General features: G+C 37.7%; 1 protein-coding gene across 11 annotated transcripts in view; it reads right to left on the reverse strand.

Moving 5' to 3' along the window:
- MITF (melanocyte inducing transcription factor) overlaps positions 1–17082 on the reverse strand; it is a 215059-nt gene that overhangs the window by 83076 nt on the left and 114901 nt on the right. For 2 of the 11 annotated variants that reach the window (XM_057705483.1, XM_057705484.1), the window contains exon 2: positions 10859–10943. The exons of the other annotated variants lie outside the window; for them this stretch is intronic. In XM_057705483.1, the coding sequence (XP_057561466.1) occupies positions 10859–10914 (56 nt within the window). In that variant the 5' untranslated portion in view covers positions 10915–10943. The remainder of the gene's footprint in view (positions 1–10858; positions 10944–17082) is intronic. 11 annotated transcript variants of the gene reach the window in all.

Consider the following 17082-nt stretch of genomic DNA (forward strand, 5'->3'; position numbering starts at 1 on the left):
GTTAACAGTGAACTCGACCTCAGTCCACGGGAAAAAGGGCAGAAGACAAACTAGTTTGACAACCCAATTCTTTGCCTGGTTTTCTTTATACTGTCATTTCTTCTGATTCATCTCAGCAAGCCCTATCCTACACACGCTCTGTGAGTTCCCCATGAGGTCTACCTCTAATGGTATCGGTACTTATTCTATGCAAAATTATTTAAAAAGCTTAAACCCTTGTCATAAGTCAAGAAGAAAGGACTTCCTGATATCCCTAAATATGGTTTTCTATTGCTTATTCTTGCCAGCTCTATGACATCAACAAGTAATTAAACCTCTCTCTGCCTTAGTTACCATATCCAAAAAAGAGTAATAATATTTTTTTACTTACCCTTTTATTAAAATGGGAGATGTTTTTTAAATGTTTTTTGCATCGTTTATACTCTAAAGCCCTAACTCTTAGAGATTTTGTGAGGATTAAACAAAATAATGAAATAATGCACACGAATCCCTTTATGAGTGCTATGTAGTACTGCTTTAATAAATGTTTGCTGTTGCAATTACTATTATATAGAAAATTTGTTTCCAGTAATATCATTTTCTTAAAAAAAAAAATCCATGTTTAGGGCAAAGAATATGAAACTTTAATTAGTGTGTGGAAACAGAAAAAGAGTAACATTTGAGAAAATATTTACTCCAAAATTACTCTTCAAAAGAAGTAGTTGCACCTTTAAGCGTCCTTCCTTGAGTATATACCCCAATATTGATCTAATCTTCTAACAAAGGCAAAATAAAGCCTTTAAATCACTGACCAGCCTTATAAACTCCTTAAAGATAGGAACCTTCAAACTCTACACGTAAACAAACATGCTAAAGGATAAAGAAATGTTTGTGTTTCACCCTCACAGAGTTTCAGAAAGCCACATAATAAAAATTATACTAGCAGTTAACCCATTACTCAGCGCAGAAAACTGTTTCAGTAAACTGTGATAAGTTAATATGATACTATATAGCCATTAAAAATGGTGTAGAGATATATTTATGGTTGTAAATAAAAACTACACAATATAATAAACTTAGAAAAGCCAGCCGCAAGAAAGTCTTCAAGGTATGATTCAACTTAAAAAAATGTTCACTATAAGAAAAAGTGCAAAGATAATGCTACCCTGAGCCTTTGCTGGTATACACTATCACAATCCGTTAAGAAAACAATAATATTATCGATTTGATTCAGAAATTGCATTGGTGGATAATTTTCCAGAGAAAATAATTCAAAACATTACAAATCTGTTAACAAATTTCATAATATTCTGAACCACCTAAATTTGTCTCCTAACATAAGCATGATTATGTAAATTATGAGGGGAGCTGTAGGTCAAAGAATACAAACTTTTAGTTACAAGATGAGTAAGTTCTGGGGATCTACTGCACAGCATGGTAACTATAATAATACGGTATTGTACACTTGAAATTTGCTAAAAAGCAGATCTTAATTGTTCTCACCACAAAACAGAAAATAGTAACCATGTGAGGTGATGAATGTTTCACAATATACACATGTAAAAAATCATCACATTACACACCTTAAATAATTTTGTTAGTTATACCTCAATGAAGTTGAAGAAACAAAACCATTCAAAACATTTAAGCACAAAATGGGTTTTAAAAAAAGTAAATTACGATACATAGATTTGCTAATATACCTTTTTTTTAATCGCACGACTGAGCAAAGTGAGAAATGCATGTCCTAAGAGTAAATTAAAAAGTAGGATCAAAAGTAGATTTACATTCTAATTTAAAATAAGTAGAGTGTGTGTATGTACACAAATACACACATGACCAGAGCAAGATGATCATAGCTGCCACAGTGGGAGTGGAATTATAGGTACATTTCTTTCTCTTTACTTTTTCCCCTCTAAACCATAATAAAGCCATAATAATTTTTTCAGTGGCAGAATATATGCCACTAATTTAAGAACATGAGGAACATGAACTAATTTACAAGCATGAAGAAATGACTTGAGCCATCCAAGTCACCGTTTGGCTAGAAGGCACTGGATCCAACATAGACCGTATTTTGGCAATAGGATGGGAAAGTACTGCCGTGTACCCAGCACACTGGTTCTCTTGGAAGTCTTCAGCATCCCAGAAGACTTAATCCCTCTTTCCTTTATAGCTTCCTACAGATGTACAAAGACTGAACAATGTAAATACTCTGTTTATTATTTTTACATCATGCATTCATCCACACCATAAAAATACCTAACCACTCCTCAAAAATAATCCATTCACCTGGTAAGGTTTTGCTAAAAGAACATTAAAAGAAAATGCATTTTTCCACTTTTCAGTATGTGTTCAGAGCTCAGATGTACTTTTCTAAACCCAAAAAAGAAGGCTATTTAAAAATAAATAAATAAATAATCGGTCTTACTATTCAGAGCCTGTCAGGTTAAAACATTCCCAGAGAGACTGATCCTTTTGATAAAAACAGGAGCAAACCTTTGTGCCGTAGCAAATGCAGCTGTGGAAAAATCGCACTAATTAGCTGCTCAGGACAAGCCATTGGCTGTGATACTGGGGGAAAATCCTTTCAATTAACAGTAAAGCATTCTTGAAACATCTTAAGTTAAAATTACTAGTTATCAACCACACTAAGGCTGCAGACTTTAAAGTCAACAACAATATCATTTACTGAAATATCCTATCAGGAAAAAATACATATTTATTTGGTAGACCCATATAAATAAATTAAACCCCCACAAAAGAAAATCTAGCAGGGCTCAGCTAATTGATGTTTTAATAAACTTCTCAAAAGAAGGAAAAAGTAGTCACTTCACTGCACACACTCCCTGCAGGATATTTCCACCTTAAAGATGACTCTCAGATTCTCAGCTTTACCCTTGATCTTTTAAACATCACATTCTCTTAAAAATAATTGAATCTGCAATTATCACCTTACTGACAAAAATGAAGTTATCTACATTTCAAAATGTTAGCAGGTCAAATGAGCCTGATGTTTTAAACTCAAAGTTGAGGTTTATGTGAGAACATTACAGGTGGCCACAAGCTTATTTTTAAAATGAGGACCTGATGCTTAAACTACTAATACTAAGCAAGAAGAGTTATCCCAATGTATTTAGTTTTAAAAGCTAACTGAACTCATCCAGGGCCCACAAGAAGCTCAATTTGCATTAGATAATCCTAATTCCATCAGTCTGATTCCTTTTAATCAGATTATGTAAAGGTCATTTACTCAACAAATAGTTATTGAGTGTTTCCTCTGTGCCAGGTGCTGGGAATACCTGGTTTCTAATCTCACAGAGTTTAAAGCCAGGGTCATGTAATTTTTCTAAGATGCCTTAAAATTAAATCAGTTATCTAGATTATCTGACTCTTATCTAGTTCCACATGGGAAGATATACATCTCACCACAAGAAATCACCCTTTGAAAGCCAACTGAAGGGGAGGCAAATGCCTTTACTGGCACTTACCCGAATCACTGAAGCCAGACATACAACCTCCCTGACAACTAGGAACTACTACTCAATGGTGACTCATGGAGGACGGCCATCAACTGGACACAAGTTCTAGCTTAGTCACTGCTGAGCAATCTGATCTTTAAGGAGCCACTCAACCTCTCTGAGCCTCTCCAAAACCCACCCCCTAAATGTAGAGCAGTGACTGAGAAAGCTAATGTCAGCTAAGCTAAAGTGCTCAACACAGTGGCTAGAATATGGACACTTAAATAAAAAGCCATAAATGTGACTCGCGTTCCTACCTCGATTTACATTTTTAACCTTCAAAGTCGGCCTCTTTTCTGTGATGATAGAGATATGTGGACATGTGCTCTGAATTATCAGCTATATTCCTAAATTCAAAGAGTTAATTCCATTGCCTTAATCAAGCACTTAAATGTATCAGAAATTCCATGAAATCCAATTCCTTGTCATCCAAACAATACCTGCCAATACCCCTTCACCAGATCTTAGAAATCAGTCTTTGGTCTCCATATCATGGTCATCCAAGACATGAATCTGGTTGTCAGCTGAAACTTAGCTTCTAGGCTGGAGAAGCTGATAACACTTTCTCCTGCATTTCCTCTTTTCAATTCCTCAGGCAGAGTACAGCCCCTGGCACTTACTAACCTGTGACCATGGCCAAGGTAGTGAATCTCTTTGAGCCTCAGTTTTCCTTATTTACAGACTGTTTAATACACCTGGCTCTCAGCATTGTTAGGAGGATTAAAATTTGTATTAGATGTAAAAAGCTTAGCACAGTAACCAGATCATAGGTTGGATAAACTGGAACAGAGTTCAAAAATTAGTAGTAAAAAAAATGTGAAACCATGAACATGCTATTTCTTTTTTGATGCAAGGAAGTGAATTTTTCTAAGCCTATACTCAAGTTTGGACCATAGTAGATCTGCCTTTTAAGGTCTAGGCAATCCCTATTTCATTCAGAGAATTTGACAAAGTTTTGCAGGGGTAGAGAGAAGATAATTTTTCCTGCAGTTCTCTCACCAGATATAAAGTAAAAGTCCTAGCATTTTTCTCCAGGAAAAACTAATCTTCGTTATAATCATGCAGTTGATAAAGCTCAAAGCCTAGCATTTGCCTGTACTGGATACAATGTAATTATGTCCAGGAAAGCACAATGGCTGATGTTCACATACACAGTGGAGACACAGGGAGGCATGATCATTAACCTCACGCACAGGTAAGAAAGTTATGTCATGGATAGGTTAAGCCAAGGTTTCCAAGTGTGAATGGCTGGCTGCCACAAGATCAGCTGTCTAGAGTCAAAATGTCCAGGCCTCATCCCTAGAAATTCTGACTTCAGGTTAGGTAAGGCCCAGGAAAACATGTGACTACAAAAACTTTGCAGCTGATTCGGATGCCATGTTTGGAAACTAGAACACCCAAGATCACCCATTTGTTTAGTAGGAGAGCTGGGACATGAACCCACATCTTTTATTCTTAGACTAGAACACTTTCTTCAATGTCTGAGGAAATGCACATTCCATTCCCCACCTCCAATAACCCTGACAAGAGCTCTGAAGAGTCCTTCTGATACTGAACTCAACACGCTGAACAGAATGAAATGCGAAGGACTACATACTCTTGCCAAATGGGCTATGAAACCAAACAGACAAAAACATCTGTCCGGACACTGCAAATGGGTTGTTATGGTTACAACATAACTACTCTACCATAAGGGGAAAAAACCCTACAGGTTGAATCTACAAAAATGTTGTTCTGTCAGCAAAAAAGAAATTTTTAAGAGTCTTTAGAAAGTAAGTCCAAGTGCATAAATCACCGAACTAAGAGTCAGTAATTTGATATATCTTTTTAAATGGCAGCCTGGGTATCTAACATTTTAGAATGATCAGTACTTCCATTACCTTAACATTTCCATTCCTTGCAAAGGCATCATTTTGTAAGCATAAAGATGGCTTTTTCATTGTGTATGGTGGAAGCAAGTACCAATGAGAAAATACATTGTTACTTGTCTACGTGATATATATGTGAAATATATAGTATGTCTCATATATGGTGTATATGATATATATGATAAATATACATCTCACTTAAAATAACTGAGAGTATAACTTACATAAATGTGAAAGCACCAGATTTCACAGTTTGGCTTCAAAAACAGATCTTGTGGACTTCAGCCATCACCAACCTTGGTTTTAGTGGTCAAGAAAAAAAATAAAAACATGCCAAACGTCCAGCTTTTTCTGGTTACATTACCAGCTAGGACAATAAATACTACAGGTTTCTGGCATGAAGGAAATAAAAAGACTTGTAAAGTGCAGCTTGTCTTTCTCCTCTTCTTTCTTTCAACAAATATTTGAATGTTTTCCAAGGGCTGGGTTCTGCTAGACATGAGAATAGCATGGTGTCCAGAGTGGACATAACACCTGTCCTCTGGAGCTCGTTGGGCTCCATTGTATAAAAGGAGGAAAGCATTCTAAAAAGCAAGAACCACCATCACACACAAGTTAAAAGTCTGAAATTGTTACTTTTCAACACCTGGACACCAATTAGTTTGAAAAAATCGTAGTCTCTCCGTATCTACTAAGGATTAATATTCTTTAACCTGGACCTTCAACAGGTGCCAGTAAGAGGAATTTCAATAATTGATTATATCAAAATCAAAAAGAAACATAACGAGACTCCCAATATATCAGTATTCTTCAAAAGAGAGTACAAAAATGATACCCTGGAGTGCAGGAAGAAAAGATTAAAATTTATATAAAATTTATCCATTATTTCTATTTTCCATCTTTGTACATGTTGTATATTATAATATTACTAGTATAGTGGCACATGTATAAAATTTATAGGTAAAATAAAAACATGTTGAGTCTGCTTGAAAAAACCTTACTTTAACTAGGAGGGATGACCAAAAATGTATGAGACCTCTGTAATATTAGACCAGTGTTCTTCCAGGCAATGTTCATCAATAGATTTTTTAAAAGTTGATTATTTTCACCCCTCCCAAAGAGAGTTTCTCACTTCTATACACTCCAACCAGGAAGAATCGCTTACTAAAAGATATTTTCAAACAAGGACATGAGAGTACCATTTCCTCATTTTATGGCCATGACTGTCCCCCATTTCCCACAGATTTCCACACTTAACTCTCAATTCCCCTCAAAGAAATTATTTCTGACAGCCTACTATAAAAAGGTTATAAAGCAGAAAAAGTTGAGGGCCCCACACTCACTCTTCCTGTCTCTCCTATCAATCCGCCTTTCACTAGACCATGTTCTAGAACTCTTGTTTACACTCTCCAACTATGGAATCTCATTCACATCTAGATGCTATTTTTTTAAAAGGCTCTGAAAAATTCACCCCCTATAAGGTGTAAGTAATTGATATGGCATGACAAGATATCCCACTGAGAGTATTTTAAAAGGAAGAACTTTTCATCCAAAACTGTGACGATCTAATGACAGAATTCAGACACGAGTGTGAAAGTAATTGGAAGGATCTTTTTAAGGACAGAAAATCCTTCTATTTCTACTCAGATAATTGCCCAAGGCACAGGGCATGCTCTGTCCATTTGTCTAGACAATATCAGAAGAGGTCAGAGAAGATTCAGAAGCCTTAGACTGCCATCACTTAACAATTACTGCATGTCTAGAACATATAACCAAGATGCAAAGTTTGCAATACTGTGTGGAAATCAAGACAAAAGTACCAATTATGATCTCAGGAGCAGTGAATGTGCGCACCTGTCATGGTTTAAAAGCCAGCCTTACAAATAGTGGGAATGATTTATGGTGGTCACATGATACTCAATGCCTGCCCAGCATCATGTCCCACTTCTCTGACAAAGTACCCTGATTTCACCTTGAAAAACCAGCCTCCTCACTTTCCACTCATGAGGTAGGTTATGGTGGTGCTACTAACTCCAGACATAGAAACACAATCAGCATACCCATCAAATGGGCTTGTGCTCTAAAATGGTTCAATAACAGTCAGCCCTATGCTTTGACTAGAACTACTGCAGTAAAAGACCTCTATTTATACTATTGTTCAGAAAGATGGTAAGATATAAATCTGGAACTTCCTGGACCTATGTAAGAAAAAGAAAAAAGCCAAACTAGATGAAGCAGTGATGTGAATTGAAAGAAGGAACAGAGGACTGAAAAGAAGAATGAAGAAGGAGCCAGTGTTTGGATGACACAGAGCATCTGCATCCAACCATCCCTGAAGCCTTGATAACCCTGGACATTGTGTATTGATTTACAAGGGACTCTCAATCTCCATTTCTGTTTAAGCCAGTTGGATGTACTCTGTTATACCACAGCTTATTTTTGTGGCATTTTAGAAAATATCAGTTATTCAAAAAAGAAAAAAAATTAATGTTTCAGCCTAAGAGCTACTACTCAAACAATCTAGTATCCATTCTATTTTCTCCTTCTTTAGGCTGATACACTACCACTCACAACATTTCCCAGCTTTCTAGGAGCTAGGCTGGCTTCAGGCCTAAGTTTTGCCAAAGGGACTTAAGCAGAAAGGTCAGGTGGCACATCCAAAAATTCTCCCTAAAGAGATACCTATCTTTGTCATCATGTCCCTGGAATTTAGTTGTGACGGCTGCAGGTCTACCAACCACTTTGGACCATGAGTATGAGACCCACACTTAAGGACAGAGCTGGAATGTCCCTAGCCCTTTACGACCAGATAGAGCCAGCTCTATGAGGTTAGAGATTTTTGTTTTATTCACGTATAAATTTCCCAGCACCTAAAAGAATACTTAGCATATAGTAGGATGAAATAAATATCTATCCAAATAGTAAATTTGGTGTCTCTATCTTAACAAATACCAGCCTCCTAAAATCAGATAACACTAGAACCTTTGTATTGGAAGATCTTAAGTCAAACCATTTGCTTGAGTTATCCAATGACAGAGAACACATTTTTTCCAAAACTGCTCAGTTCTAGAGACCTACTGTACTACCTTAATTCTAAGACAAATTTTCCTTCCACATTTAAGAGTTCTCAAGTCAGAACAGATCACATAATCAATGTATATATTTAGTAGAGTTTTCTTTTCTCCCAAACAGAGTCGCCTTATAATCAATAGTGAATTGGATACAAGGAAATCCATTTGATAGACAAATACTGTGGCATTGGACTAGTCGTAGCCACTGAAAAGCTCGAAGGAGTTACAGTTTGGATAATTCAGAAATCTGAACAATGGAGAAACACACTCGATTAAAAGGCTGAGGAAGAAACATCAACTCATTTAGTATCTGAAATAAAAATGCATAGAACCGAACAGAGAAAAGCACAAGCCATGGACCCAGAATACCTCTATTGAAATCCCAGCTCTACTGTTTCTCGGCTATGTGATGTAGGCAGGATCTTTCATCTACCCAAATCTTAATTTTGTCATCTTCAAAAGGAGGTAGGAAAAAAGTACCTTTGTCATCGAGCAAGTATGAGAACTGAATATGTTAATGCAAGGAAGAATCTTAGAAGAGTGGCCAGCACACCCTGCAGACAATAAATAAAAGTCAGGCAATGGATTCTCCCATGCGGTGCTTCCATTCCTGAACTGGTTCCCTCTGAGCCTCCTAATAACTTGCAACTAGTGAAAACTGACAAATTACTTTCTAGGAAGCCAAATCTCTTACAAAGTTGCCTTCTGCTATGGTGTTTCTTTGCTTTCCTAGAGGAAAATACAAAAGAAACAATTTACAGTGTGTGCCCTCCCCAAAATAACAGGCACAAAGAAGTTCATGGGCAATAATAGCTCAGTGAACAAGTTTTTTCAAAGATGTGTGCTAAGAATTTCACTCTGCAACTTCATAAGGGAAGCATGCGCCTATGGCCAGTATTTTAGTTTACCAACCAACAACAAAAAAAAAAAAAAAAAAAAAAAAAAAAAAAATCAAAATCAATGAAGCAAAAGTAGTTGAAAATAAGGATTAATTTGGGTGTAAATTCAAGGATGACATCACTACTGTCCATTAAGCTGAATGGCATGTTTTATCCATTAATTTGCTTAAAAATAATATTTCAAAAATTAGTAAGTTATAGAGGACATTCTTATGGGGTATGAATCACAAAGAAGAGCCATCACCTCCCTAACTAGTATCTGATTTACAAAGCAGAAAATTATAACATTTCTAACAGGATGACATTTTAAATACATAATTATGAATACTCTGTTCATAAAATGTTCTATCATTTTAGAGAGTTGAGTAATTAAACTGTTTTAATGACACATACTATGAAAAACATCTATAAAAGCAAATAATACAGCAAAAATAGCCCATTAGAAATAATGTTAAAAGCTACCATAAAACTTTTTAAAGATGTATCTACTGAACATTAGGAATTTTTACCATAATTACATTTATGGGAGTTTTACTGTTTTTAAGAGCCAAATTCTCAAAATAGTTCTGCTACATTTAGTATTTTTCCATTATTCTTGCCGTCTTTAAACACACCTTCACAAGCTGCTGAACATAATGCTTTTCTGACTTAATCAGAACCTCTCTCATGACCCAGGAACGTTCAGTAAATAATTATTAAGCTCCAGAGGTGGCTTTTGCTGAAGTTGATTTGCTTGAATGCCTATTTACTTAGGGACACAGCTTTTAGCATTGTTTTCAAATCTTATCACCTCACACTGAGAGTAAATGTTGAAGGAAACGGAGGGGCAGGAGGGGAGGGAGAGTTCTGACCCATTTAGCATCTCTCCATTTTAGTATTTCTTTGAAAGTGCCAATTTCAAACTTGTTCTACATTTCTATGCCAGACAGATGACTCTGATGTTTGGATGCTTTGTTTTCCTCTCAAAGAGAAAAAAAAAATCAATATACAGAAATGCAAAGGAGATGTTTAGTAACGCAACTGTTACTACTCACAGTTGGCGGGGGAGAGGAGAAAGCAAAAAAATCCAAAGTGTTTGCAACGGGGCAATTTTGACCAATGTCACTAAGCACACTTGTGTTCCTGAAGAAAACCCTTTTTCAGTCATCACAAAGCTGCAGTCTACCTAGGAATCATAAATCAAGCTCTGTTCTCCCTCACATTTTTCAAGCAGTCATTTTCTGGCATGATTAATTTAAGACCCACATTCCATTTCAAAGGAGAAGGCAGAGCTAATGGGCTAGCATTTCGACCCCCCCCCCAAACTGGTTGTTCCCCTTGTCAGAGCCACCTACTAGAGGTTACAGCTGAAGCCGATTAAAGCCACAGTCACAGAGTAACAGTTCCAGTATTTTTAACTCCCAATAAAACCTTCCCTTTCTCTGTCCCCCCCTTCAAAAAACAAAAACAAAAATGAAAATCAAAAACAAAACTCTTGTCAAGTGGTCCCAAGATTATTTCCAAAATAAAACTTCACTTACAGATATAAGCTTTCAAAGGAACAAGGCATGAACATCTGAACTCTAAGCGCCTCCATCTTTTTTCCTTTAAGGTGTTCTGCAAGCCCTTGGCGAAGAGTGAAAGTCAAAGTTAGTTCTGGCACTGGCTGTGTCACTAGGGGTGGCTCCTGATAAGGCCCTGGAAACTCCAATCCAAACACAGCTCGTGCTACAACGGTGCCTGGTGTCTGTCTGCAATAGCAGACCTGTTTAATCCAGTACCTACTATACCTGCAGGACAAAAATGCTGCCTCACCCTGCAATGGGGGCTTCACAAGGACCCAGGCACCACCAGAAATCCAACCCAGCAGCCAGACGACACATCAGGATTCTTACTTAGCCTCCTGAGCACAGGTACCGGTGGAGGCTTGCAGTGGCTGCAGGTTATTAGAGAACGTAAAAGCAGAGGTAATTTCACATACGGGTGAATTTCTAACACTTAAAAGAGCCACAGAATCCAGGAGGGTTGTGGGACAGCATGTGCCCCTTCTGAACTGGGGAGACCTCCGGCATCACCTCATCACACACCGCTAGCTGCTTTGCATTCATGCACAGGCATTTCTTGAACTGGAGCTTGATCATTGAACATGCTCTCCTGCTGACAGGCTAGAGATCCAGGCAGCATTCCTTAGCCTCAGACCCCAAGAAAATATGGAGGGCTTTCCTTGCCCGGTCCTGGTGGAAGTCAAACACAAGCTGCTTCTAAATATGGGCACTATCTTTTAGGACATCTTTAGGCCATACATCTGTGTATTCTTAGATTGTCATCCAATTAAAATTCTGAATGCATTGAAAAAATAACAATACATGCTCTCAAAAGATGCTTTAAAATTCCGACATGACAAGGTCAAATTATCAAATATTGATGCAGCTGTGACAGACTCGGTACACCGAAGATGTCCTGCAGAGTTATGAAATGTGTCTGTTTCTCCCTATACTCACCGCAAAGGTCATGACAAAGACATCTGACATGGACTAGCTGTGTACCCTGGGCAAGTTACTTCACCTCTCTGTGCCTAAGAGTTTGTCTCCAAAATAAATGGCTGGAAAACAATGCAATCTCTATAAGCCATAAGCAAACTTGAATTTCATAATGTAATAAAATTATCTTTCTTTAATTTCCCTTTAATAATATGAAATAACCAGCCAGGAGTCTCAGACAAGCTATTTCTGGCTCTTTTTATTCTTTATTCATTTTTCATTTTTTCTTTTGTTTACTAAACACGTATGGAGCACCTATTATGTCCCAGGCACTGTGCAAAACTCTTGGAGTCTACAGTCTAGTGGGACACATATTAAATAATCACCCAGATATATAATGAAACGTGAAAAATGCTACAAGGAGCTGGGAAAGCTTAAAATGTAAGGGTCAGAAAAGGCTTCCCTTAGGCAGAAACCTTTGGGCTTAGCTGTGAGTGGGGGTAGCAGATGTGGGGGGCATGGGAGAAGAGTCTTCTGAGCAGTGGTAATGACATGTGCAAGAATCCTGAAGTGGGGAGTTAGAAGGAAGATCCATTTGTGCTGGAGGACAGAGAGTAAGGGAAATAATGGTATCCGTGAGACTAAAGCAGTGGCTAGGACAAGACCATCAGGATCTGGGAGACCAGAGAAGAGTCACTGATTTTGTTCCAAGATGAACATTGAGATGTTGTAAGCAAGGAAGTGATGGGCTCAGATTTAAGTTTTTAGAAAGGTCCCTCTGGCTGCTATATTGAGAACCACCTAGAGAAGGGGCAAGATTGGCTACTGCAATACTCCTAGTAGGAGGTGATGATACTTTAAAGGGTGGGGGGGGCAGGATGGGAGAAGGGACAAGAGTGGAGAGAAGTGGATAAAAGTGGGTAGATTACTGGTAAAGCTAAAGACAAATAAATAGAAGGAATGGGGTGGGGTGGGGAATCGAGGTCCTTGATGCAAATAATTGTATTAACAATAGTTACTGAGGACTTGCTACACACTGGGTACTGTGCTGGGTACTAGGGTTAAAAGATGACTATGATGCAACACTATTCCCGTTACTAACCTACTCCACACCTTGCTTCTCCTGCCTCTAGCATAATTCGGCATCAAATCAATAACATAGGTTCTGGTGTCAATTTATCCAGGTTCCAATCCTACCACCTACTAATTCTGTGACCTTGTGCAAATTTACTAAACTTTCCATGCCCCAGTTTCTTCACCTGAGGAAGGGGAAATGATAAATGGATATCCTGCAGGTTATTGTTAAAACTGAAGGAAATAATATATGTAATGTGTAAGGCACAGTCTGACATACAATAAGCTCTCGATTAAAAAATAGCTCTAAGATTATGACTGTGGTTGGAACTGTCTATTCTGGATGTATACTGACCAATCTACAGAACCAATGGAAATGCAACAGAGTGAAAAAAAAAATAAAGAAATTGGAAGAAATTGGAAGATCAAGGAAAACAGAAGGTAGGAAATTACCATAGCAGGACCTTCAAGGGATGATTTCTTTAAAAGACCAAGCTGGACTCTCTCCCACCTTGGATACTATTTGAAGCTGCATTAAGTTACAAGGTACACGGGTAAGTTTTAGAACTGAAACCCTGTTTTATTACATGCTTACACACAGGGAAAATCTGTACCCTCCATGGGCTCTCAAATGTTGGTCGTGAAACCAATGGAATCATTTCCAGCCATTCCAGCAGGGACACAATGTGGTGCCAAAGGCTCCTCTGGCATGTTCCGCCAATGACATCGCCTGACATTTTGTCCCAACCTACCACCCCAAGGAGGCTATCCATTGACCGTTTACATAAGTGTTTAAGTAAAATTATCTTTAAGGGGCATGTGTTCAACTTATTCATAGTATTTCAGAAATATCTACACTATGCTAATGTTCTTGGCAATCTCCCTGAACGTAACAAGGAAATACCCACAGGCAAACAGAATAAAGCTTGACCTACACACCTGACACCATCTACAAAATTCATGAAACATTATATACATTTCCGCAATACTGCCCCTCAAGCAGTCACACAATTATTCAATGAATGTCTTCTGAGCGGCAGGAACCACGTCTGTTTGGTTTACTATTGTATCCCTAGAACCTAGTAGGATAAAAGGTCCATGGCTGATGTTCAGTAAACATGTTTAAAATGAATTAATCTATGATGTGTAAGCAATTCTCTTGTTCACATTTGTATTATCCAGATATGTATCCTAAGTCCATATACATATATTAATGCATATGTACACACACACATGTAAATGCACATATACACATAAACCCTAAAATTTAAACACAAACTAAGAATTGGTAGCAGAGGAAAAAGAGAATATTTTTTAACACTTAACACTGAATGCAGAATAAAAATATTACCGGTACTCCAATACAATTCAAATTTTAATGACTACTCCTTGCTCCAAATTCTAGCAAATCAACTGGAGTCATCAGAATTCTTACTGACCTTTTTCAAAGACAACCTTAACTAAAATGGAACTTAAAACTATCAAACATCCAAGCGACAGCCAACTTTTTTTTTTTTTCTTCTAAATTTGGGCCTCAATCTTTTTGGAAGGAAAAATTCAATCACTATGTTGAACAAGTTAGAGATGAGATAAGAGGTTTTACTTGTTATCCTGTCCAAAACTCAGCTGAAGAAAAGTAGAAGCACTCTCTTATCACAGTCAGAATTCTTCTTATTTTACATGGATATCAAATGTTTTATTGCCCCCAAAGCACATCATTTCCTTCTATCTTTCCTTCGGATAGTTATTGCTCTTTTCAATAAACTACTACTCACCACCTTCACAACAGTTAACATTTGAGGACTTAATACACGCCAAGCACTATACTGACTCATGAACTACCTAATACATACAACTTAGGAAGCATCTACCCATACTGTTTCATTATAATCCCAGCCAATGGTTCCCAAACCTGCACTCCACTCAGAAGCACCAGGGAACCCTTCTCCTCACTCCATCCCCTTAAAATCAACGCAGGAACATTTAAAAATACAATGTCAAGGACCTTCCCCAAGCAAATGATTGAATGAGACTCTCCAAGGGCATGGTTTTGAATTCCATATTTTTAAAAAGATGCTCATAAAAGACTAATGTGAAGTCAGGCCTGGGAACCACTACTATATAACATATTATAAAATACATAATTATATATAATACATTCTATGTAAATTATCTCTCCAAGAGTCACAGGAAAACACCCAAGAATGTAAGTTCCCTTTATTGGTTGAATAAAGAAGTCTTTACTTGTATAGTTTGATATTTTAAAGTGTCCACTTGGAGTTACAATGGATATACTTTGAATGTTGAGTGAAAGCCTTACTATGAGGTAATTGGCGAGTATCATGAAAGTGATTATGAAACTCAAAAACTACTCTCCAGAGTAACAAACACATCCCCTCTTTTCCCCACACTCCATCATGCTCATGTTCTGGAAAAAGTCACATGCCACCCAAAGGCCCTTCTACTCAAACATTTATTGATGCACCCAGCATGTAAGAGACATTTCTCAGCACTGTGGGGAAGATAAACAGGAAGATGCAAGAGGCTCTGCTCCTCTGGGGCTCACCCCAGAGAAACCCCAAACTGACCTACACAGGCCCATGTTAAGAGTGAGCAGGGAGGACAGGGAGGCTGCTCCAGGGGCCCCTTCCCTGGGCGGCTCCTTCTCACCTTTCTGATGAGGTCTCACAGGTTTTCTGTTTCTTTCCCAGGGAGGACTTCTCCCATCCCCCATCTTACCTAAAGCAGGAACACACCACTTCTGCTATTTACTCTCTCAGCAAATGTTTTTTCTTTCTTTTATAGCACTTAATCCAACTTCTAATCATTTTATTTGTTTGTCTTTCATCCTTGAGGGCAGGGCTGTTTGTATTATTTCATTATCAGTGCCAGGGATAAAATAAGTACTCAATAAATTTTTGCTAGATGGATGGATGGATGGATAAATGGATGGAAGAATGGATGACTGAGTGACAAAATGAAAAAGATCAGGTAATGAAGGAGTTATGAAATATAATTTGATGATGGCATGTAATTAATTAGGAAGTCAACAGGCGTAAGTGGGACTCACAATTGTATACTTTTCATTTGGAAGTTTTTAGTTGCTGAACACAACTCACTTTCATGGATAAAGTATTAGGATACAAAGTTACAAGGAACTGGCTCCCAGTAGTTCTAATTTGAAACCCTCACAGCATGACTGAGGGAAATTTTTTTTTATTATTATTATTTTTGGGGGGGTACACCAAGTTCAATCATCTGTTTTTATACACATATCCCGTATTCCCTCCCTTCCTTGACTCCCCCCCCCCCGAGTCCCCCCCACCCTCCCCGCCCCAGTCCTCTAAGGCATCTTCCATCCTCGAGTTGGACTCCCTTTGTTATACAACAACTTCGACTGAGGGAAATTTTTAATGACTACTTTATCTGCAGAAATAAGTGTTCAGTACCACGCAATAACGTTTATCTCTTTCGCTCTGTTTCTATTTTTTTCCTACTACCAAGAACAGATCTCCCTGTAACAATGATGGTACAGCATCTTCTGAAAGACTGCTCATTGTACCTGGCTCACAAGGAAGCCCTTTAAGGTTGAAAAGGAAAATGTAGACGAGACCAAGATGATCCCAGGTAATCTTAATCTAGGCTCATGTCAACATTATGAAAGAACTGTTTAGAGGCTTATACCAATATCCAGAGGAAAACAATAACGTTTTTTAAAAACTGTTTAGAAAACTCTGTCCTGAGAATACAAATATAATCTACAAAGAGGCATTCCAAATGCTGTCTGAAGTAAATTTTTAATCAATTAATGAAGGGAGAAATAAATGAAATACGAGGGTGCGTCAAAAATTATCTGCACTCTGGCTGTAGAATTTACAGAAGTTTTAATATAACCGGAGTGTGGATAATTTTTGACTCACCCGCATAATAGCTTGGTCTTTCATAAATAACCAATACAAGAGATGAGTTCCTTACCTTGAGCTCTCTGATATGATCTGTTAGAGTTCACTTCAAAAGAAATACTTACTCTGCATTACAGGCGATTCAGGGGCTGTTTGTTACCTATAAATGGCAGTGGGGTATTTGCAATAAGCAGACCACAATCTATAAAATAAGCCAAGTTCATGAGACAACGCAAACTTGAGGAGGGAAACACTGATTTGAGATTATGCCACTTTGATGGCATTTCCTCAAATGAGAAATTTAGTAAA

This window comes from Hippopotamus amphibius, chromosome 13 (assembly GCF_030028045.1).
Source record: "Hippopotamus amphibius kiboko isolate mHipAmp2 chromosome 13, mHipAmp2.hap2, whole genome shotgun sequence".
In the NCBI taxonomy this organism is placed as follows: Eukaryota; Metazoa; Chordata; class Mammalia; order Artiodactyla; family Hippopotamidae; genus Hippopotamus; species Hippopotamus amphibius.